Source organism: Alosa sapidissima, chromosome 8, assembly GCF_018492685.1.
Source record: "Alosa sapidissima isolate fAloSap1 chromosome 8, fAloSap1.pri, whole genome shotgun sequence".
NCBI lineage: Eukaryota > Metazoa > Chordata > Actinopteri > Clupeiformes > Clupeidae > Alosa > Alosa sapidissima.
The window spans coordinates 15,238,484-15,261,897 of NC_055964.1; the positions used below are offsets into that span (position 1 = coordinate 15,238,484).

Sequence of the window (23,414 nt, forward strand, 5' to 3'; positions counted from 1 at the left end):
CAGGACATGGAGCAGAACAGGGTGGGGAGAAGGTGGGAGGTGGGTGGAGGTTGGCAAAAGTGTCTCAGCAGCATTTCCCGGTCCCCTGAAGGCTGTCTGTGAGCGCTGGTTAATTCCAGTCATTGCCCTGATAAGATAAGCAGCTCTCCAGCTTGTTGCTCACCACACTTGAGCAAATGTGTGGATGTGTGGTCACTCCAAGAACACTTAATTGGACGTAGAGCTGAAGGCCTTATTAACAGCTAACAAATGACACCATTGAGGTGTATGGAAGCGTGTATGGTGTGGCAGCAGTACGTGACTGAAGGTGTTTTCACATGTTTTGATTCCATTTCGGAAGTTTTTTCTTTCTCTCTCTGTCCCTATTTCTCTCTCTCTCAGAGTGTACTTCGGTGCAAAGGCAAAACTTTCTTGGAGGGGGTTTAAAAACATCCTTCTCTTTGCGCTCCAGAGGACTTTTTCGATTACATATTTATACCTGGGAGTAGAGGAGGGGGGGGGGAGTGCATCTCAAGCTCACACCTCCTCCACCCACACCCACCTACATCTCCCCTTCCATCATCCATCCATCCATCCCTCCACCAACCCATCCCTCCATCTCATGAGGGTCTCGTTGCGATGCGGGGCGGAGGTCTGCTCGGCTCTCCGTGTGACTGATCCGTGGCGCTGCCAGTTGGCAGCTGACGCAGCTCTGTTCAGGGAGGCAGCCTTTATGACATACATTGTTGCCGTAATGAAATCACAGGATCCTCATGTGGGCCCGGGCGCCCTCCGCCGAGCCTGACACTGATGGCCGCGCTCTAATTGAAACAAATGTGCCAATTAGGCAATTCATTCCTCACATCCGCTGCCACGCACTTACCGCCCTAATTTATATTTGTCCTCAGTCTTTCTTTTTTCTCTCCTCACCCTTCACTCTTCTCTTCCTCTCTTTCTTCCTTCCTTCCTCCCTCCTTGTGTGTTTTCCTTTTTTCCTTTTTTTTTCAACCCCCCCCCCCCCTTTTTTTGCTCGTTGAGTCTTTGTATCATTACGCCATGGCAGCGAGAGAGAGAGAGAAAGAGAGAGAAAGAAAGAGAGGGAAGACGTGACTGTGGCGGAATGCAGAGCAGTTCTGCGCGGAGGCCCCGATTGTAAACGCCCGTTAATTGCCTTCTTTTTAACTATCAAATTTCCCTAATGAAATCACAGCCATGCACAAAGAAAGGGAAACACTCGTGCTCCGACTACTCAGCCCCACTGGGTCATGTGGCGCCTCAGATTGTTGTTGCTCTGAGATTTTGTTGTGTGTTGTGGGGGGTGGGTGCGGTTGGTGGGTTTTTTTTTCTCTAACAAACTTTTTGCTTTGAAACTTGTGTGAAACAGTATGATAGAGGTCTGACAGTGGGGGAGAGTTCTGATGGCTTCCTGCTGGATGCTGGGATTATCTTCCGCTGTATTACAGTAAGGGGAAACAGCCCTGTGATCCATGCCTTGTCAATGCAGTGGTCACAGTGAACTCTCACACAAGCTAGCAGTGGTAAACAAATGCCCTTTTTTTGGAGATGGGTGTCGAACAAAGGCAGATGATGCACCCCCTGCAAAGTGTGAGTGTGTGTGTGTGTGTGTGTGTGTGTGCATGTGTGTGTGTTTCTGTGTGTGTGTGTGTGTGTGTGTGTGTGTGTGTGTGTGTGTGTGTGTGTGTGTGTGTGTGTGTGTGTGTGTGTGTGTGTGTGCATGCGTGTATGTGTGTGTGTTTCTCTGTCTGTCTGTCTGTCTGTCTGTGTGTGTGCGTGTGCATGTGTGTATGTGTGTGTATTTGTCTGTCTGTCTGTCTGTGTGTGTGTGTGTGTGTGTGTGTGTGTGTGTCTGTGTGTGTGTGCGTGCGTGCATGTGTGTGTGTGTTTGTCTGTCTGTGTGTGCGTGTGTATCTGTTATGAAAGCAAGGGGAGATCGATGGGCATGGGACGCGGCGGCCTCTCAAAGAGACACGATGCAGAACAGTGAGGCAATTGAGATTAAAGAGCACATGATTAAAATTGGCTTGTCATGGGGAAAAAAGAGTAAATGCAGATGAATGCAAGCATTTTTCATTTTGTGTGATCATTGCAAAAGGGTTGCGGGATGGCGAAGAAAAATCCATACACTGTCTCAATTATGTGTCCTCAGACGTGGGTGTGCAGAGGGAACGGGAGAGGGAGGGAGGGATGGGGGGAGGAGGGGAACATAGGAAAGAAGAGAGAGAAAGGGATGAAAAAAAAAATAAGAAAATGAATTCCACCCTCCCCAAATTCCTCGGCCAAGTTCATAGTGCCTTTGCCCATAACAGGGATTGCAGGATTGCAATTTGCAAAGCCAGTGATGCAGCTCTTTGTATGGTGGCCGGGGCAGCTAAGCGTCACTAAGTTTGCGATTCATAATTAGTTTCCCACCCTCTGTCTCAATGGCTGGTAATTGGTAACAACCCACGCTAATGTCTGCATTTGTGACCTGTGCTAAGCCATTTGACCCCCCCTTCTGTTTTGCGTTGACAGGTGGAGTGGCTGAAAAATGAGGAGCTGGTGAGCTCCATCGCCGACGACAACATCGACACGCGCGCCGACCACAACCTCATCATCAACGAGGCCCGCCTTTCTGACTCAGCTAACTATACGTGCCTGGCCAGCAACATCGTGGCCAAGAGACGCAGTGCCACAGCAACCGTGGTGGTTTTTGGTAAGACTTGTTCCTCGTTATTTCCTTTTAATTTCCCCCTTCACTCTTCTTCTTTTGTTTTGTAAGTGCCATTTTTGTTTTAATCTTCTTCCGAGTCACAGAGTGCGGGAGATAAAGTTCTTCATGCAACGTCTGTGATGCCAAGCTTTCTTTCGGGTGTTGTGATGTTTTCCCATTCCTCTCATGAAGAGCTTTTCGTCTTCATGTTGCATTATGGTGACTCAATTAGAGGCACTCATTAAAAGTCAGCCTGTGTTTTATGGAAAGGAATAAGCCTCTGTGTCTTAATCTCATTTAAAGCAGCATTTGCCATTAATAATTCATCGCTGGGAAGCCTTCAAGCAATAAACCTCACAATACAAGTTTTTATTACATTCAGATGCATGTTGCACCCGTTTCCAACATGGCACTCTCTGCACTGATGTAAAAAAAAAATGAAATGAAGAAGAAAAAAACACTCCAAGACCACTTAATGGAATAAGATTCAATTGGAGTTCTTAAAGATGATGTGAATAGTCCAAATAAGTGGGCGTTCTGTACGCCTACGAAGCAGAGCAGAGATCAGGTAAAGTCTATGTAGTCAAGTTCTATTGTTCAGTTACAGCTATTTTCCTAGATGACCTTTGAATATGGAACAAAACATCACAGCATAAGAGCACGGCAACTGAATAGAAAATAGCCCAACTCCTCTCTCTCTCTCTCTCTCTCTTTCTCTCTCTCTCTCTTTCTTCTCTTCTCTCTCTCTGTCTTTCCTCTTCCCTGCAGTAAATGGCGGCTGGTCTTTGTGGACTGAGTGGTCGCCCTGTAATGTAAATTGTGGCAGAGGCATTCAGAAACGCACTCGCACCTGCACCAATCCTGCCCCCCTGAATGGAGGTGCATTTTGCGAGGGCATGTCTGTACAAAAGATCACCTGCAACGCACTCTGCCCTGGTAAGACCAACTACCCTCAAGGCTTGAATATATCAGAGCAGCATATGGATGCCTGTCTAACATTTTCAGTTTGTGATGTCAACATCCTTGTGTATGTGATAGAATTAGAACTGTTCATCTATGGGTAATTTCAGTTAATGCATGTGCCATGATAATTGTATATTACATTTGTCACATGTTTGAACACATCATGTTTAATTTTAAGGTTCAAATTCAAAATCAAATTCAAAGTTTGCTTGTCACAGACACTATCATACATAGTACAACATGCAGTGAAATGTTTAGTGCAATGCTCCATACCTAGAACAGATAATTAACAAAAATAATAGATACTGAAAAGAACAACAAGAACCCCATATCTCAGTTTAATACAAAGAATAGGTTGTTGTTGACAAATGTTAAAATCGAGTACAAAATAAATATTTTCTTTGGCCAAAACACCACTACAAACTCTGGAGGAGGAGATAACAAAATAAAAGGCTTCAATCAAAAAAGTGAACCAAAATACATAACAAAAATTACAGATTTGCCAGTTGCTTTTTGGTAACAAATGTTTGTAACTGCATTTCCCATGCATAGCCTAGAAGTCATTTATCAAGGAAGAAATGAATGCAAAGAGAAACAGAGAGCAGTCTAATTGGCTGTCTTGAAATATTTTTTTTTTTTTTTTTAAAAACCACCATATAGTAAAGAATAAAGGTTTTTTGCAGTAATGGGTAATCCCAAGGCGGTGCTTTCTCTTACTGTCAGAATTTTAAAAAAGACTCATATCAAGGCAAATTATACTGTAAAGACTCACATTATTGCCTTTTGACTTTAACTCTGAATCATTAAAACAGACACATTAATAGCATTCCTCATTATACGCAGGTAGCAAGCTAACCCAGCTTCACTCCCTGACAGCCATGCCCATTGTTCTTCTCTGAGTAGCTCTGACAACAGTTTGAGCTCAACTGTTTATGCTGCTGGCACTAATTAAGGAACTTTTGTGACCCCTGTCCAGCCTGCTTTTGTCTAGCCAGCTGCAGGGCGTCTTTGAAATGCTAACTGCTAACTGCATCTAGGCGCAGGTGAATCTTGAGGATTGAATCTTTTCTTATGCTCAATGATTGGACGTTCACCTTGGCTGTTCCACAGTCTAGATGACTTCCATTGACCTGTCCTTGGTGAACGACGACACACAAATGATGGGGGAGTTTTGTTATTTTGTTTAGACACTCAGAACTGCCACTTTCCCAAATGCTGTGGCTGTAATTAACTGGTTGCAAAGCCCCACTGTGACATTGCGGTCCCCCCCCACCACCACACACACACACACATACACATAGACAGACAATATGCAGCTTCACCTCCAAAGGGAGTAACCTTGGACTGCATTTGAAGTGGAAAAAACATCCGGAGAGAACGACACACACACACACACAAACACACACACACACACTCACACTCACACTGACAAAAATCAACCCAAAAGCACTATTACATCGAATATCCCAAACACATAATTTGCATTTAAATGAGCTGCGCATGAACCTTTAATTTATCAAACAATAAGCAAGAAATTGTGTCTTCCAGGGCTTACATATAGTAGATGTGATGTTTTCCTGGCAAACATCGACAGGAAATAGGCCAAGAAATTACCCCACACCATGTGGCACAGACAGATTTACTAAATGAAGCATGATGAGTTTCTTCCCATGATAAAAACCGTATACATGACATTAACCCGTCTATTACATCACACAGTGTCACCCTCGGGTCTTAATCGTGTTCTCCGAAAGTATTTTTTTTCAGTTGGTGACTTCAGTGGGGACCGATGGGAACGGTATTGGTTGTGGATACTGTAAGTGTTGTCAGAGGGCTGGTGTTGTCTGCGAATAATTCTTCAGCGCTCGAGTTTGTCTGCCCCCACAGTGGACGGCGGCTGGGACGAGTGGGGCGAGTGGAGCACATGCAGCGCCCAGTGCGAGCGTCAGCGCGCGAGGGAGTGCACGGCGCCAGCTCCCCGCCACCGCGGCAAGATGTGCGAGGGCGAGAGCGAGGCCACGGAGAACTGCACGGGAGGCTTGTGCACCGAGAGTGAGTGAAGTGGATTTGATGTCATATCCTGCATTGTGTTTCTCCGGCTGCAGTCCGAGTTTTCCCCCTCCTCTTCTTCTCTGTGTCTGCCATTTTCTCCATCACCACCATTATCATTCTCTTCACCTCGGCCACCGCCAGCGTCACCCTCGTCATTTTCATCATCATCATCATCATCCTAGATGTCAATTGACCTGTTTTGAACACCCAGTGGCACAGACTCTAATGCTTGCCTCACTGGGGTAAATAGAAGCAACAATTGGTGGTTGACACAAAAACATATTGAAATGCACTAAAACAGGTTTATTTTTGTTTTATCATTGAACTTTTTATTTATTTTTTGTTATTTGTATACACAAGCCTTGTGCATTGTCACCTTTTCCCCTCCCTTGGTTCTGGAGAGAATCTCTTTCAGATGTCTCCTTCAATCCCCCAGACACATCTGTCCGTGTGGACTTTTGTAACGGTGCCATGCATCGTTATGCATGGCTTGTGTTGGCAAAAACAGCAGCTGGGCATCTCCATACTGTGTGATCTGGATAGAAAAACACCATGGTTAATTGACACAGGGATGGACTTTAATCACATCTCTCTCTCTCTCTCTCTCTCTCTCTCTCTCTCTCTCTCTCTCTCTCTCTCTCTCTCTCTCTCTCTCTCTCTCTTTCTCTCCCTCTCTCACTCTCTCTCTCACTCACTCACATTCTCTCTCACTCTCTCTTTCCTTCTTTCTGTCTCATTCTGTCTCTGTTTCTGCAGATCGAAAGCTGCTGCATGATGTAAAACCTCAAAGTGAGTGTGTTTCTTGACGCATTCTGTTCCATGGTGCAATATTAATGTTACCATATCCATCCCTCAGAAGATTGCTTCTCATTCCGCTGTGTGATGGCCTGTCTTTACTATATTATATGCAGGAAAAATACAGACAGAGAGAGAACGAGTGATTGAGAGAGAGAGAGAGAGAGAGAGAGAGAGAGAGAGAGAGAGAGAGAGAGAGAGACCCGTCTCAAACAGATCCAAACTCATTTTTTCCTCCGGAGTGAATCAGAGCTCTTCTTAATTTGTCATTAAAATATCTGTCAGTTCGGGATCAGACTCCATTTCATTTTCCCTTCCATGCGATGTGCAGGTACCAATATTTCCCCCAGAAATGACTGCCGATTTTTTCCAGCTTCGCTGAAACTGCCAGTCATGCCAGATTGTCTCTCCACAGATTAAGTGGGGTGACTGATTAGATGTGGCAACTGAACATGTGCTGCATTTTGTTGAATTAATGGGATGTAATTATTGCATATTAGCCCATTTAAGTAGTTGCGGTGTGTGTCCTGCCACCCTTCCACATCCTACTCCACACCCAATGTATTTCCGGGATCTCTCAGATGTGGTGGTGTGACACTCTCAAATGACAGTCAGGTGCAGACCCTAACACTGTGCTCAATTGCTGGGATTTTATTAGACTGACACGTTCTGCTGATGTGTCTCATCGCAGCGAGCGGCATGTGGTTCTCTGCTGCTCCTGCTGATTACATTTTAAAGTGCTCCAAATCGAATCTAAGCCCTTAACTTGGTGGTCACACCATTGCGGACACCGGGTCACTCCATGAATTTGCCGTGCCAACGTTTTCCAAACCCGGCCACACGCAAACCCCCGGCGGCGAGGCTACTTTTGGTTTGAGGTGGGTTGTTGGGGATGGAGCGGCTGTTATGTGTTTGCCAAAACCCCCAGCACTTTGGGGAAGCGGGTTGTGGCGGTGACCCCGGCGCCGTTTGAATTTGCTCTGGAAAATGCCCTTTGGTGTCCTCTGCGAGCTGGCAGGGCTGCCCCACGACTGCGCCCGCTCATCATAGAGGTGAACGGGGTAACGGATCGGGATGCCAGATGAACAGATGTTCCTTGGCGGGCCATTCGCTGGCGCGCTGTGACGCCGGTGATTAAAGTTGTGAGAGTTTTGGACCCCGCTCCTCCCAGATGGGTCCCCACCGCCAAGCGTATCTTAATACACAGCCAGAGATGTACATTAGCCGCATCTGTTTTATTTATCCGCATTTTCAGAGAATTTTGCTCTCAGTTTGACGCCTGTGGTGGGCTGGGAGCATCATTATTAATGATCATTTAAGATGGAGCACTATTATGGTTTGTAGGAAGATTGAAAACAACAACAGATGAGAGTTTATTGCCACACTTTAATAGTCGATGGCTGTTTTTTTTTTATCTCACTTGCCCTATTTAGACAATTCCCTCCCATTAACTAACCGTTGCCTAGAACAGAGAGCATAATTGGTCAGACTTGCCCGCCAACCATCCTGCAGTGTTTCCATAGCCTATCACATGACCATTCCCTCATTTCCCTGCACTGTGACTACGACGTGTGAATTGGGTGTCACTCGGATACAGTTTTTTGTCATAGCATTCAACTCAGAGCCATCTTGCTTTCTCTCTCTCTCTCTCTCTGTCACAGGCATGGACGGTACTAATGATGTGGCCCTATACTCGGGACTGGCAGCTGGGGTCATCGCGGTTGCCGTCCTTGTTGTGGCTGTCACGCTCTACAGGAAGAGCCAGAGCGAGTATGGGGTTGATGTCATCGATTCGTCTGCACTCACCGGAGGCTTTCAATCCTTCAACTTTAAGACCACCAGACAAGGTGAGTGGCCGGGGCTCTGTTGTGGAGGCCCACAGGCACACAAGGCCGAGACAAAGAGCTGTCTCACAAACGGCCCTTATTTCATCTCTGACAAACTATTTGATTTCACTCACCAACAAAACACACTCCGACTTACAGTATGTGTCATTTACGGACTCGTAACTCACCGAGGAAGCCCATCGGAGCTCGGCCACCCTATAGCTTGATCAATTTTTTGTTTTGAACGAGTGGGCCATCCGATATTGCTGCAGTAATCAATATTCAGTCTAAGCGTTTAATTCAATGGCTTTGTTTACTGTACACGGCTGTCTGATGACCACTGCTTTTGTCTGGTAGCACTGCTGAACGTACCCTACGACTATTTAAATATTGAAGGCACATGTACACATGTACACATGTACATGTACACGTTTGGTTCTTCTGGCTCCATTGGTGTTGTGCACAGCAGTGGCTTGTCCAAAAAAGGTGTCTAGGGTCTTGTGTCCCAGACAGACTAGCTACAAGCTATCCATATTACTAACACTGACACTTCTGGGTCAGCACAAGTGATGGCCAGCGTGGCACAGGGCGATCCATTCTGCCTTGGCCAACGACAGCATAGAGAAAGGCTTTTCGCTGGAGCCTCACTGTGCCACCATACCCCCCCCCCCATTTATGGCTCCCAAGGCCTGGGGAGTCACTCATGCCTCCCACTCAGAGAGCTGGCGGGTGGGAGGGGGCATTTGAGGGGACTTAGCCAGGTCCTTTCCAGTCAGGTCATCAATTCTCACATAAATAGGCCAGCTTTTCAGGGCTGCCTGCTAGTTCCTCCCTTGCCTGCAATTATTCCATCCTGTACCATTCTGTCCCTTCCCATTATAATCTCTTCTCTGCTTCCACCAATGTCGCTTTTCTTTTTTTTTTGTTCTTATCGTGAAAAGGTTTATAACTGAAGAGTAGGAGCACAAAGAGAGAGAATATGGGGGAGATTTGTTGTTATTGTGAGTCATTTCGAGGAGGTATGGTAAAGGAACCAGAAGAGCGCAGCCCCTCGGTGACTCAGACATCATCGTTGAATGTGAGGACTGCTGCAGCTCTGCCATGCAACACGAAAAAAAAAAAAATCAAAACAGCACTGCACAACAACGAACAGGTCATATCAAACAATACTGGTTACCCCTGAAGGCACGACTGTTAGCACAATTACGCCTCCCCAAGGTGGAGAGGCTGATGAGTCAGCGGATCTGCAGCAAGCGCCCTCCGCACCACCTATCTCACCCCACCACCCCACCCCACCCCACCCCACAACCGCCACTCCTGGCTGCTGCTTCTCCGTGCTGTTCCATGATTGGACGGAGGTGGCTTCCAGGGCCTGCGCTGCCCGCTGGGTGACATCTGTGCGGTGCCGGGGGGTTTGACTCGGGGGCCCGATCTCAAAGTCGCCACGTCTACTCGGGGAGGTCAGGCTGGCAGGAAGGAAGTGGCGCTGGGCCTCCGCGTATCACCCGTTAGCGCCGGAGGGGTTAGACTGCGCTGCGGGGGGAAGATCAGTGTCGCGGCATCTCAGAGAAACAGACGCGGCACGGGAGGAGGCTCCTGCTTGCGGATGACATTTCGGAGCCTCGCTTGTGCAGCGGAGATCTTCCCTCCCCCTCTCCAAGGATCAGATGAAGGTTATGATAAGACGCCGGAACGGCGGATCGGGTTTCTTGCTGCTTGGCAAGAGATGCGCCCAGACCCAATGCGAGGAGAGAAGAGACCCTCCTTGTTCGTGACAAAAATGTGTTTTGCTCAAACAGGAGCTATTTAAATACATCTTGTATTATAAATAATTGTTCCACGAAGAAGGCATCGAATGTTTGACAGCCAAACACAACATAGCTTACACAAAGTCAGTTCAACTAAACTTCTTGTCACATCAAAGAGACTGTGCCAACGCAAACAAGAGATGTTTAATACATCACAGTGTTCATACATTTCTAATCTCAATATTACCGTGTTTGGGGATGCATCTCTATTCAAAGTCATGCTTCTTTGTCTTGTGGTTTGTCTGTGTGTGTGTGCGTGTGTGTGTCTGTGCATATGATTGGTGTTCTGACCACAGGGCATCTGTGGAAGGATAAAAGAGAGACACTGACAAAACAGAATTTTGAACAGGAGGGAGAATCATGTGTGCAGCACCTTCGCCTTTGTTGTGTTTCTACGTCCACTTAAACTTTCCGTCTGTGAAATCACTTAGGAGCCTTTCTAAAAAGACGTGAATTCAAAGAAATTATGCAACTTGGATGATAGTCAGGATCACTCTTTTTTGAGAAGATTTATGAAAGAAGATCTGTCGTCGCGTTGGTGTGAAAGAGCTTCAGTACACACACTGCACACACAAACACACACACACACACACACACACACACTGCACACACAAAAATATGATGCAACTCTGTCTAAGTGTTTTTCTATGCTTTAATGTTTACATGAATATAAAATGCATAGCTGAACTTTGATGCTCCACTAAATTGCCCATTATTTGTTATACGTAATGTTTTGTGCAGTATTTATTATGCCTGGCTCTGTTTAACTTTTTTGCTTATTTTATTAAAATTTTAAATCATTTAATATATTACTTCCTCAGCTGTAATAAGCTGTGAAGGGAGGAATTACAACAGCGTGTGTGCATATGCATAATTTAGGCAAATGGGCCCGGCACAAACCAAACTATCATCTTAAGTAATGGCATCTCATATTTATCCCCTAATTTAGATGAACTTCTCACCTGTTTCAAGCGATCACCTGCTTTACCCGCAAACGTGTGGATTTTCCGGTGTTCCCACTAATAGAAGATCAGTAGCCGCTTCACTCCATGTAATTAATTTGAAAACCCTTAAATGCTTCAGCAAGCCCTCGCTGCAGCAGAAAATGGTATAAGCCAAGATCACTAAAGAGGTTTTAGACCTCTGCCCTGTCTCTCTGCATTAGTACTTCTGCTTGTGAAATCTGAGCCTCAGAGTGATTTTTAATCAGAAGCTTAATTCCAAAGCTTTCCCTCAAGGTATCTGTGGAGGTCCATTTTATTAACTTTGTTCGTACCACTTTTGCATTACCTCTTTTTTTTTTTTCCTGCGCTCCAACATTTCAAAGATATGCTCTTCTCCAACGGTGATCAGATTTTCTCCCTACGAAGGAGCGGAGGAGAGGGGGGGAAAAAACATCACAGAGCTTATTGGGTGTCAGTGCGAGTGCTGGTGAAGTCAGTGAAAATGTAATTGCAGAGCACTGAGTGAATGTCCACTTCTAGTCCAGGAGTACAAGCACTTTACAAGCACAAGAAGCACTTCCTTTCCACAGTAAGTTTAGCTGGCAGCCAATAGACAGCAAATTATTGCAAATGTCGGCATTTTGCCTCGTATTTCAGTAAAGCATGGGAGCATAGGCATAAACATAATCTCATAATCTCTAAATGGTGTTGGTAGAAGTAATTGCATTCATCAAAGAACACCCGGAACTCTCAGAAAGAGGGGGGGGAAAAAAGCGAGAATAAACAATAAGATCCTTAGCATTTGCTGCTGATCAACCTGTGAGGTAATTAACGATATACCCCACTACCGACCCCCCTCCCCACCCCACCCCCAACTCCACCCCCCACCCTCAGTAAAAATAAAACAACATTAGCCTTCCACCTTCCACCCCATGCTGGGCGACAGCTGGGCAGCAAAGACTCGGCGACTCCAGCCTTGGCATGAAGGCGGCGTGGACGTGGAGGCTCGGGTGTCTGGAGGCGGCAGGCTAGCAGCCACTGCATGGATCTCTCTCTCTCTCTCTCTCTCTCTCTCTCTCTCTCTCTCTCTCTCTCTCTCTCTCCATCCCTCCCTCTCCCCACTTGGCAGCTCGGGGTGCCTGATGGCCAGAGCCGAGGATCCCCTCAGCCCTTGGCTCCGCTCGCGTCCGCTCTGGGGGCCTGGAGGCGAGGGGGTGGGAGAGAGAGAGAGAGAGAGAGAGAGAAGTGGAGGGGAAGGAAGGGATGGGGGGGGTGGGGTTGGAAACTGAAGGACTCTGGGCCCTCATTTACAGGAAGGTCACCCAAACTGCTTCAGCTCAAGTGTTCCCACACACATGGCGAAAGAGAGTCAGGAAGAGTGTGTCAGTGTGTGTGTGTGTGTGTCTGTGTGTGTTTGATTGATTAGAAAGGAGGTGTTTTGTGAGTGTGTATGTGTGTGTGTTTGAGTGTGCATTTGATAGATTAGGGAAAGAGTGAAGGAGTCTGTGTGTGTCTAGGAGTGTGTGTGTGTGTGTGTGTGTGTGTGTGTGTGTGTGTGTGTGTGTGTGTGTGTGTGTGTGTGTGTGTGTGCTTGTGTGTGTGTGTGTGTGTGTGTGTGTGTGTGTGTGTGTGTGTGTGTTTGTAGGAGAGAGTAACAATTGCTGTGGGTGTCCAAAGAGTGATTTTCCTCGGGTGCTACTGTGCTTGTGTCTGCCTTCAATCAGGTGTAAGGGCACTGGGAGGAAAATCACTTGTTTCTGATGTTAGAAGTGTTGAAATCACGCTACTCGCCTTGACTAATTAAATGACTCTGAACATCATAGGAGGGATTTCAAGAAATGGGAGATTTTCTTTTGTTTTAAATCACACATTTTCTTCACATACCTTTATTCTCAGTGTACATTTTCTTCATAGTTTTTTATACCAACAGTTATAAAGCAGCTGCCAGTGGGTTTTTTTTCTCTCTTCAGTTTATGTCCTACACCTGATCCATGAAGCTATTATTTTCTGTGCCGTTATTTTTATAGCGCACTAAATCAAAAGTATTTTGCCCCCATTCGAACTTCTGCACTTTCCCCCACCCCACCCCTCCCTGAGAGCCAGTGGAAATAGTCTCTAATTAGTGGATGTTTACACTGTCGCCTGTCTTTTTATCTCCATAGGCAACCCTCTCCTACTGAATTCCTCAATGCAGCCCGATATAACAGTGGGGCAGACATACAGCAGCCCGATCTGCTTTCAAGACTCCATAGACAAAGAGCTCTTTGACCCCCTGCCCGACATCAAGGTCAAAGTTCAGAGCTCCTTTATGGTTTCACTAGGTGTGGCTGACCGGGCAGAGTACCACGTCAAAGCCCACCCCGAGACCTTTCCCCGCGGCATGGACAGAGACTGCCACACCATGGATGGCCGGAAGAAGAACCTGACGCTGCTCTCGCGCCCCAGCGCGCTCACGGCCGGCAAGGCACAGCCGAGAACCACAGGTGTCTTCGGGCATCTGGGCGGCCGTCTGGTTGTGCCGAACACCGGTGAGTTTGGATTTTTTTTTCTTTCATAGCAACACAATTTGGGAGATTAAATGTAACAGCATGGTGAGGAACAGTATGAAGTAGAGCTGATTTGGCAGCGAGAGAGAGAGAGAGAGAGAGAGAGAGAGAGAGAGAGAGAGAGAGAGAGAGAGAGAGAGAGAAGGATAGATAAAGGGAGGCGGGGGGGGAGATGTGCAGTGGTATCTCACTCTACAGCCACAGTAGTTTGTCACGCTTGGCTGCACTGCTGGTGTTAATGAGAAAACATTCATCTGCAGCGCCTTGGCATCATGTGGCCCAGTGTTAAGTCATGAAAACAGAGCTGCCTCTCAGACAAGATGCCACTCACACAAGATGGTCTTCAGAATCACTTGGCACTGCATGCATCCCAAGTTTTCTATGTGTGTGTGCGTGTGCGTGTGCGTGTGCGTGTGCGTGTGCGTGTGCGTGTGCGTGTGCGTGTGCGTGTGCCTGTGCGTGTGCGTGTGCCTGTGCCTGTGTGTGTGTGCATGTGTGTATGTGTGTGTGTGTGTGTATGTGGCTGAAAGACTGTACCCCTCTCTGTTGACCGCTTAGCTCGTGTTGGTCAAAACTTTGTCAGAGCTATTAGTCCGCTTGTCCGCCATGCCCATCCAGGGCCCTTGTGTATGAAGGACACTAAGAGGCACTCAAAGGACGCTGGAAAAATCTGCCTCCTCCAGGCTGGTGGAGGTGGAGGGTGGAGGAGCTCGGTGGTCAAGTGGAGCGTTTTGAAACATGAATGTTCAAGGCTGCTAGTTGTTCACACACACAAATGCTGCCTCTTCTGTCAAGCACATAAAAGCAGAGGTCAGAGGTCAGGGTCTCTTTGCACTCTTCTGCTCTCTCTTTCCTTCTCTCATAATCAACCATCTTTTTCTCTCCCTCTCTCTCTCTCTATCTCTATCTTTCACTCTTCCTCTCTCACACACACACACACACACACACACACACACACACACACACACACACACACACACATACACAGCACACTTACCTACACATTCATACATTGGCATACTGAGCTAACCACATGCATGAAAATATTTTGAAAGGGCTCCATCATAGTGTTGCATTAGGGCAATAATGAGCCCATAGGTGACTGTTAGCTCTTGATATTCTAAGTGGTGCTTCACTCTCAATGGCAGAATGGTATGTGTTTATTAAATAAACTTCAATGGGTCGACTGACAAATTGACTGAAACACTTGCGTGAATGTAGAACGGCGAGCGTTTACCACACGCACGTTTTCAAGGTCAAAGTGTTAACTTTTTGTCTGTGTCTTTTGATTAACTTGTTCATCACGTTGCAGTGTAGCAGACTTCTAAAGGCCTGTGTTTTTTTTTGTGTGTGTGTGTGTGTGTGTGTGTGTGTGTGTGTGTGTGTGTGTGTGTGTGTGTGTCTGTGTGTGTGTGTGTGCGTGCGCATGCGTACGTGCGTGTGTGTGCGTGTGTGTGTGTGTGCGTGTGTGTGCTGTTTTGCAGGGGTGAGCTTGCTGGTATCCCATGGGGCCATTGCTGAGGACACCTCTTGGGAAATGTATATGGTGATAAATCAGAGGGAATCCAGGTAGGCTGAGTCTGCATCTGTGTGATAATGCAGCCGTCCGTTGATGTCCCCCTCCCAGCCATTTCACTAATCCCAAGATACCACTGTCATATTTAATTATTACACCCTGCATGATCTTTTTTAGGTGTTGTCATCACATATCCCCGATAAACCCACCCATCTTCACACTTTAACCACTGCCATCTTACTTGTTTACTGTACTTACAGAATCCCTGACTTCTGAAACCTTTTAAAACTGTTGAATGTACTTTTGCCACTTTCTGGACGTGGGCAAGACCAGAACCGGCTCAATTTGCAGGCAGCTTATCTTAGTTGGAGCATGCCGTTTGCAGGAGCATGCTGTGCAGGTGCTGAACTGGCACTTCAGCATGTGCTGTCCTAGGTACAGTATGTGCCCTCTGTGCCACTGCTGGCTTCCTAAGGGGAGAGATTAAGTCACTGAGCCCACACGGCGGAACTGCGGTGGGAGATCATCATTTCCATGGATACCGTGGAGGCAAATTAGTGCACGCGGCTCTATATTTGAGTCAAGGCTTATTACCGAACGCCATTACTCAAAATGGGTGCAGTCATGGGAGTTATTACATTGTGATGGTATAGGATGCTCTATGTGGTTAACTCCATGATTGCATATTGTTTTAAAATGCTGTTAGTGAAAGATAGCGCATTGGCCAACATCATTCTCTTGCGGGGAGCAAGATGAATACACGGAAAGTATGCGGTACCCATACAATTATCAGTGTATTAACATGGATTGACAATCTGCAATCAGTACAATAATGCAATCTTGATAAACAGCTAAACAGCTATATAAACATTGATAAACATTATCTTGATGTTAGGCAGGAAGCTTTTTTTTTTTCAGCCAAGACTGCACTGTAACCAGAAAAAGCGAGAATGTGACCTAGTATTTTTTCCTTTTTTAGAACCTCCATTTCCCCATTTATTCTCCGACACATTGCCGTTATGAATGAATAATAGCACAGTAACAGATGAAATATGCCGACTGGGGAAATGGCGCATGGCGGGGTGGGCGCGGGTGCGTTTGCGGGCACGTGTGTTATTCGTCCTTGGCTGCCCTCGAAAACACTGGATTAACACATACGACGTGCAAGTATCCATCCCACCCACCGTCGTGGAATGACTCCCGGTCTAGCGGCGACTCGGACAGATGGGGCCCAGCAAGATCCCCAGCCCATCCTGCCTCTCGGCGGGGATCCTTTAAGTGTCAGGAATCGGGGGCTGATCATTCGTCCCGCTGCCTGGCGGGTGGCATTACACGCTTGATCTCTCAGGTTCAAGGCAAGAGCACGAGTCCTCACGAAAGCAACCGTAAGAACCTCATTTCCAAGGTGGCTTTAATTGACTGGAATTACTTTGCGTTGGGGAGGGGGGGGGGGGGGGGAGCTGTCCGTTTGTTCCTTTTTCTCTCTCCCTCACTCTCTTGCTTGCTCTCCCTCTCTTTTTTTTTGACAGGTCTGAGTGTCACTGTTCACTGTTTCATTTAATTGGCTTAGCTGGTCTGAAAGTTCCCCATTTCCTTTTAAACGGAGCTGAAAGGTTTTTCTCAGTTTTTCTCTCAGCCTCTCATTTCCCTGATCATTTTAGGCATGATACTGTGGCAAATGCCTCCTCCAATCCCCCATGAAACTTCTTGCCTGTAAATCTTTTGAGGACTTTTATGTTGACACAGTATATTATGTATGCATGTCCAGCGATGACCCCATTGACCCCCTGATGGGCCAGACCAGACTTCGAGGATGATGTGACTTCCTCATTCCGCATAAAATTGGCTTCTCAGATTCTCAATCTCTCATGATTAAGGAACACAGCATAAAATATTCCAGCAGACATTAAGGACCATTTCCAATTAGATACCCTGTGGCATTATGATGTGGGAAGGATGCCAACGTTGTATAAATAGCATGCAGTGGAGAATAGCACGTTTTGTTCCTTTATGGTTTATTAGCAAACCTGACTGACGTCCTCTTTTGTACAGAGAGATCAAAAGAAATGTGTAGCAAAAATGAGTCAGGATAACGTGGGGTATAAACAATTTGTGAGACGCCTCCATTTGTTTTTTGTTTTGTTTTTTCTTACATTTCTTTTTTGAACTGCTTCTCCACCCCTGTGCAAGTAAATATGTTTACTGCCAAGCTGTGGCCCAGGGGACTCTGGGGCTGTCATCCTGAGAACTGTCACTCACTGTCTGTTCTCTGCAGCCAGAGGGGTCTGCAGAGAATTGAATCCTTTCTTCTCGCTCAGCCAAACAAACCACATTGAAATCTCCTCTCCACACTATAATAGAAATCTATTACTTCTCAAAAACGCAAGTCGATCAATCCGTCAACCTGAAGGTGTCTGGATATTCCGGAGCACCTTGGAAAAAAAAAAAAGAATCACCATGATATTTAAAATCCATTAGCCGTGGTTTTCATTTAAGGATATAGTGTTGTGCGGGGGAGGGACTGCTTTGAATTTGTATTAGGGGTTTGGAGCATTCAGAAAATGCGCTGACCCTGAGCTACACTTCCTTCAGCTGCAAGACGAGCCTGACTGCAGTCTAGCTTCTGCTGTGTCTTGCACGTCATTGCAGAAACTAGCCAGTTCAGTCTCTTAGGGGCTCGCTAGCCAATGTAGCATGTAGCATCAGTTACCCAGATTGTCAGGCAGAGATATCTCAACCAGACATTAGATATACGTTCTTGTGTTAGATAACCCATGAGAATCTGCTAGCAGGTGGAGTTTGAAAAAGTCAACCCCATCCCCACCCCACACCACCCACACTTGCCCCACACCCTCTCCCAGATCCTGGGCCTGATGGCTGAGCAGGTGCCCTGACTGCTTCGTAGCCCAGGGAAAGCATCAGTGCACATCACAGGCTGACCCCTTTTTTTCCAACACAAGAAGTGCAGGGCAATACCTATGTAATATTCAGTCTTGTGAGTCAGAAAAGCTTTTCTGGAGGGGAAGTCCTGCCTCAGGCTACAATTTCAACAAAGTGCTTTTGAGTCACAGTAGAGAGGTTGCTGAAAGAAAGGGGAAAAAGGAGAAAGGAGAGAGAAAGAGGGAGAGAGAGAAAGAGAGAAGGAGGAGATGCAGTCAAAAAGCACATTTTCTGAAAGGTTACAATCACTGGCTTTTATTTGCATCATAACCACAGGCGCTCATCACATTAATCCACGATTGCAGTTTTAAAGGTGGAAATTTGATTAAACGAAACCTTAGGTGCTGCAGGCCATATGGTTGTTGTGCATATTCAGCGTTACCTTGGGCTCTCTTTTTTTTTTTCGTCGAGACACTTGTCGAGGTGGCAGAGCAACAAACATCACCCCTGGGTCAGGCTAGCTCCTGGTGGCGTCGCCCGTGCCCCGATGCTCGCTGCGACAGACCAGCCTGGCATCATGTTGTAAAAAATAAATAAATAAAATAGCCCCCACCACCACCCCCTACAATCCCCTGTCAGAGCAGCTGTGAGGGAAAACGGGCATACAAGCAAATGGAAGTCAAGGCCAATGGAGCACGGTAATGTGTGCATTTATTAAGTTTGCTCGCCACTCACCGCGGTCCTAGCGTGCCTCGCCGGCCCGTTTCTCAGCCTCACATGGGTGAGTCATAATTCACTTTGAATAATGCACCTCGTTAAAGGGCAGAGAGCCGGCTGGATAGGACCCTTGACGATGATGAGGAGACGAGGAGGAAAGGGAGTGGGTTGGCACTCAAGGAGCCTGCCTGTATTCTGCAGTGTTGTGCTAGTTAAAGAACCTGAGCAAATTTGCTCCTCGCCTTATGTTATTGAATAAGAAACATGTCCAGGGAAGATATATAGTTATTACATGAAGCGCATTAAGATGTTGTGGTATTTTATTTTAGCTTCTGATTCACAGTGTCAGGGTTTGTTATTGGAACCAGCTGTTTCAGCTGTCATTCTGTAATGGGTTGTTACTTTTGCAACGTGCTGGTGGAAAGCTTCGTACTGCAAAATAGCACAGATCATTATAGGGCACATAGCATGTTTCTGATACATTTCTCCCATAGTTTAGTCCATTATAACCACTGATAGTGTAGCTGTTCTTAATGGTCACAATAACAAGACTGAAATAATCATATCTTGCGTTGTGTACACTATGTACTGCATGAAGAAGAATACCGTGACTGTCATAGAGTCTAGCTCAACGGTTTGAAAGCAGCTTTTTAGTAAGCCTAGATCTTATGATGCCTGGAGGATATATATTCTGCTGAGATTTCAACAGTCCTTTTAATCACACAGGAGTTGAGTTTATAGTGGTTAAAAAAAGTATCAGTAAAATATGCAATAAGTGAGAGGCACCATGAAGCAGGTGCACTCGGTGTAAAGAGGTCTTTTGTCTGTGTTCCTCTCCTTGTGGAGTGGTTTGGAAATTATTTCTAAATTGCTCTCATATTTAGTGCTCTTATGTACCAGATAGAAAAACAATGACTTCTGCACCATGGTTACCTCTGTTTCCCACATTTCTCACTCTCTTGATAAATGTCTACTCCAGAACTGAGTGCAAAGAGATTTTGTTACGAATTGCTATTTCTGATTATTCTATCCCGTCTACCAGACACCTCACCAGTTGCATCCCTCTGGCAATGCATTGTCAACCTTGTTTTTTTTAATGATCCCAAATCCAATTTTCCTCTAAATCTTTATCCCAACTTCATGACTCTACGGCGATTGTGGAAAGCAAACACCTGCAGGCGGCTGTTTGGCTGTTTTTGAATTTGCATGACAGCATAGCAACCCCCAACCACCACCACCACCCCCCCTTCATTAGCTTTTCCTCATTAATTGCTTTTATTTCATGCCGCACGGCCACAAGCAACGATTGAAAGAAAGATAATGGCTCTAAGATTATACATGGCGGCTGATGAATATGCAAGAGCTGCCACTAACAGCAGACACACTGTTTCCCGGCTGGAGAGAATCGGCGACTTAGCCATAGGAAATTCTCTCTGGAGGTGTGGCGAATCAGCCATTCAGTATCTTATTGCAGTATCTTCTTAGAGTGAAATTAGACATGTATTGGATTTCAAAGGCCTTTCTTGAAAAGTTTTATTTATGTTTTGAAGGTGTGGTCTGTGATGTCAATCCTACACACTTTTTATGTACTGCTCCTCACGGTCATCTGCCTGTTCTGTCACTGTTTGCACTCGGGTGGTCATACACAGCCCTGTCTATGTATAGGGGGAAACAAACATAGTGGCTCAGACCGAACTATAGACAGTCCCAGTCCATTAACATGCGGCTTCATCTGGACCACAGAGTAGAGGCATGTAATTTGTAACAACCTTCTGTGAAACCAAAACTGAATCATGGATTGCATTGTCATACTTAACCATACATTTCACGCCACCATGAAACCTTTGTATTAATACCAAATGTGCTTCACAGCAGGTTTGTGCATCTGTGGTCTTGTTGTTGTCGTTGTTGTTGTTGTTGTTGTCATCACACCTCCCTATTCAATTAAACTCGGATTATTTCACTTCTCCTCCTCCCCCTTCCTCCTGTTTTAGTGTGAAGGCAGCAGAGGGCTATGAAATTCTCCTGGCGCCAGAGGTGACATACGGTCCCCCAGGGCTTGACCTCTCCTTCCCTGTCGCAATGACAATTGCCCACTGTGCCGAGGTTAACGCTGCAAACTGGAACATCCAGCTCAAGAGACAAGCAAAGGACAACAAGTGGGAGGTAAGGGCAAAAGAGGGCAACAGTCCCACAGCAACTGTTACTAGCAGAGGCGTATGCAGCATGCTATGCTATGCCTCTGTTGAACAGGACGGGTTTGGTTACTAGCAGAGGCGTATGCAGCATGCTATGCTATGCCTCTGTTGAACAGGACGGGTTTGGTCCGTTTGCTCAATGATCACTTTTTTGAAGTTGAAGCTCATTATAAATATTTGATGGACGGCATGAATACTGTAAAACTCCTACATGCGACATCTTAAGGATCAAGAGCCACATGGCACGAGCGGGGGTGGGCGGTGGGAGTGATTGATCAGAGGAGCGTGGCGGGGGATGTTCGGCGAGGACATCAGACGCACAGAGGGGGGAAAACAGAGCCCTCCCAGAAAAAGGGGAAAAAAAGACAGACAGGAAAAAAATAAAACCACCGGAGGAGAAAAACAATTACGCCACATGTAATAGCGCAGGCGACACGTGGTGTTTGTCAGTTACAGGGGTTGTAACGGCGGGATGCCAGGGTCCACCAATGGCCGGCAGGGATGGGGGGGCGTTGTTAGTATTGATCTGGCCGCGGTGGATGGACGTGGTGGAATGGGTGTCGGCTTTAAGCAATCAGGGGAAGTGTCAGGGAAATGACCCCGCCACTGACCCGGCCTCACCGGCCGCAATGAATGTGAAACGAGCCGTCAGGCCGGCTCACGTTGAGATCCTCTCCGAGGGATCCTTAGGCAGAGCAGATAGCGCTCTTTAAATAAAAGAAAATGGTGTCTCTTTTTTTTTTTTTGGTCCTCGTAAGGGCACGTGTGTACACAGCATGAAATTGAGACCGGATGAACATGCTAATTTTTAGTGACAGAGGGTAATGTTAAGGGCAGGGTTTCTTCAAGGTAGGTTCAGTGGCTTTAGTCCAGAACTCCGCTTCTCTTAAAGTTGGAGAAATTTTCCTCACAGCCCAGCAGCTATCAATAAAGCCTAGGTGGTGTAGTCGAAGGAGGAGAAAATGATCCAGCCAATCAGGAAAAGGAGGCATCTCTTCTTCCTTGTCATGTGTCTCAGAAAGGGATAAGCTGACATGCATGCTGTTTTCAAGATCTGTGGAGGTGGGGGGGGGGGGGGGGGGGGGGGGGGGTTGGAGTTTTGCGGTAAAGGGCACCAAAAGGAAGTGATGGATTTGTGAGGCTTTAAGTGCTTTCTAATTGTAGGTGTATGCTTATAATTGCCAACAGGTCGGGAAAGGGGAGAAAAAAAGATGTGCAATGTCTGTTCAGTGAGCCCTTGTTTATGACATCAACACCGTCACTCATCAAAGTGTTTTAAATTGAGTAGGCCTACCTAAGCAATGCTGTCGTCATGAATGACAGTATAATTGCATAGGGAAAAATGTAATAGCACCAGTATAGTTAAACTAAATGGGTGTCAGTGCATTGTATTTGGACCCAAAGCTATTATTAGGGGCCGTTGTGAAGAGTGCTTACTGGGAAAAAAATAATTGAGTTTGTATCGCCACAGACCTTGTGTCTTAAACGCCATTGTTGTAAGAAATTGAGCTGTAATGGAGGCCTTAGAAAGGCAATTTTTGAAAGTGCTGTGTTTGTATGGATGTTTCAGTGCCTGACCCCTGGGCTGAAAAGAAATGAAAGACACAAATCTATCTACTTAAAAAGCCTCTCCTTGACCTTACTATCAATAAATTCACTGCTCTTCTTCTCTCCACCCCCGTCCACTTTCTTTACACACACACACACACACACACACACACACACACACACACACACACACACACACTCCTCTTACACACACTTCGGCCATTTCAGCATACAAATCCTGCCATTGACAAAGAGGTCATTGGAGGAGATTTATTTCTCTTTGAAGTCTAGTGGACATGGTCAATGCAGATGGGAATAAGAGTGTCTGTTTTGCGGTAATGTGTCCGCACTTGTCTGCTGTTTGCGATTTGTAATAGACCCGCTGGTGTCCTATTCAAAAGTCAAATTACCTGATGATCAGACTGAGAGGGGAAAAGAATTTTTAAAGGAAATGCAATCTGAGCAAAATGTCAATGCTCTGAAAAGAATAGGTGACAAGGATCCCATTAAGGCCCAAATAATGGTATGAAATTGCTCTTGAAAGAGCATTTTGCTGGCCACCAGGTATATGAAAAGTTCTTACTAACATCATCACTGTGGCTTATTGACTTACTGAAAGCTGACTATTCTATGCACACTTCACATGAGAACATCTGGTAATGGATTTCCTGGGCCACAGTTATTGTGTTCTTTGTGTATCTTATCTCTCTGTGATTAGCCATAATTTGCATTCATTATTTGGAATCTGCAGATTTTGAGTTTTTGGACTGTTTGTGTGTTCTGCCACCATGAAGAAGTGGGGGCAGAATTGGATGGTCTCGACTGCCAGACTGAGTGTCCTACCCAAATCTGCCTACAGTGTGATCTACAAAGTGTCCTACAGTGGTCACGTAAAGGGGAGAGGATTTAGTCTGTCCCTCTCTCTCCAAACA

The 23,414-nt window shown here is 46.2% G+C and overlaps 1 protein-coding gene across 6 annotated transcripts in view; it reads left to right on the top strand.

Annotated features, from left to right (window-relative positions):
• unc5db (unc-5 netrin receptor Db) overlaps window positions 1–23,414 on the top strand; it is a 104,655-nt gene that overhangs the window by 73,117 nt on the left and 8,124 nt on the right. For 4 of the 6 annotated variants that reach the window (XM_042101140.1, XM_042101141.1, XM_042101145.1 and 1 more), the window contains exons 5-12: window positions 2,512–2,692; window positions 3,458–3,625; window positions 5,540–5,704; window positions 6,461–6,493; window positions 8,161–8,346; window positions 13,240–13,605; window positions 15,108–15,192; window positions 20,731–20,902. In XM_042101140.1, the coding sequence (XP_041957074.1) occupies window positions 2,512–2,692; window positions 3,458–3,625; window positions 5,540–5,704; window positions 6,461–6,493; window positions 8,161–8,346; window positions 13,240–13,605; window positions 15,108–15,192; window positions 20,731–20,902 (1,356 nt within the window). The remainder of the gene's footprint in view (window positions 1–2,511; window positions 2,693–3,457; window positions 3,626–5,539; window positions 5,705–6,460; window positions 6,494–8,160; window positions 8,347–13,239; window positions 13,606–15,107; window positions 15,193–20,730; window positions 20,903–23,414) is intronic. The other 2 variants (XM_042101144.1, XM_042101142.1) reach the window with 2 other exon arrangements.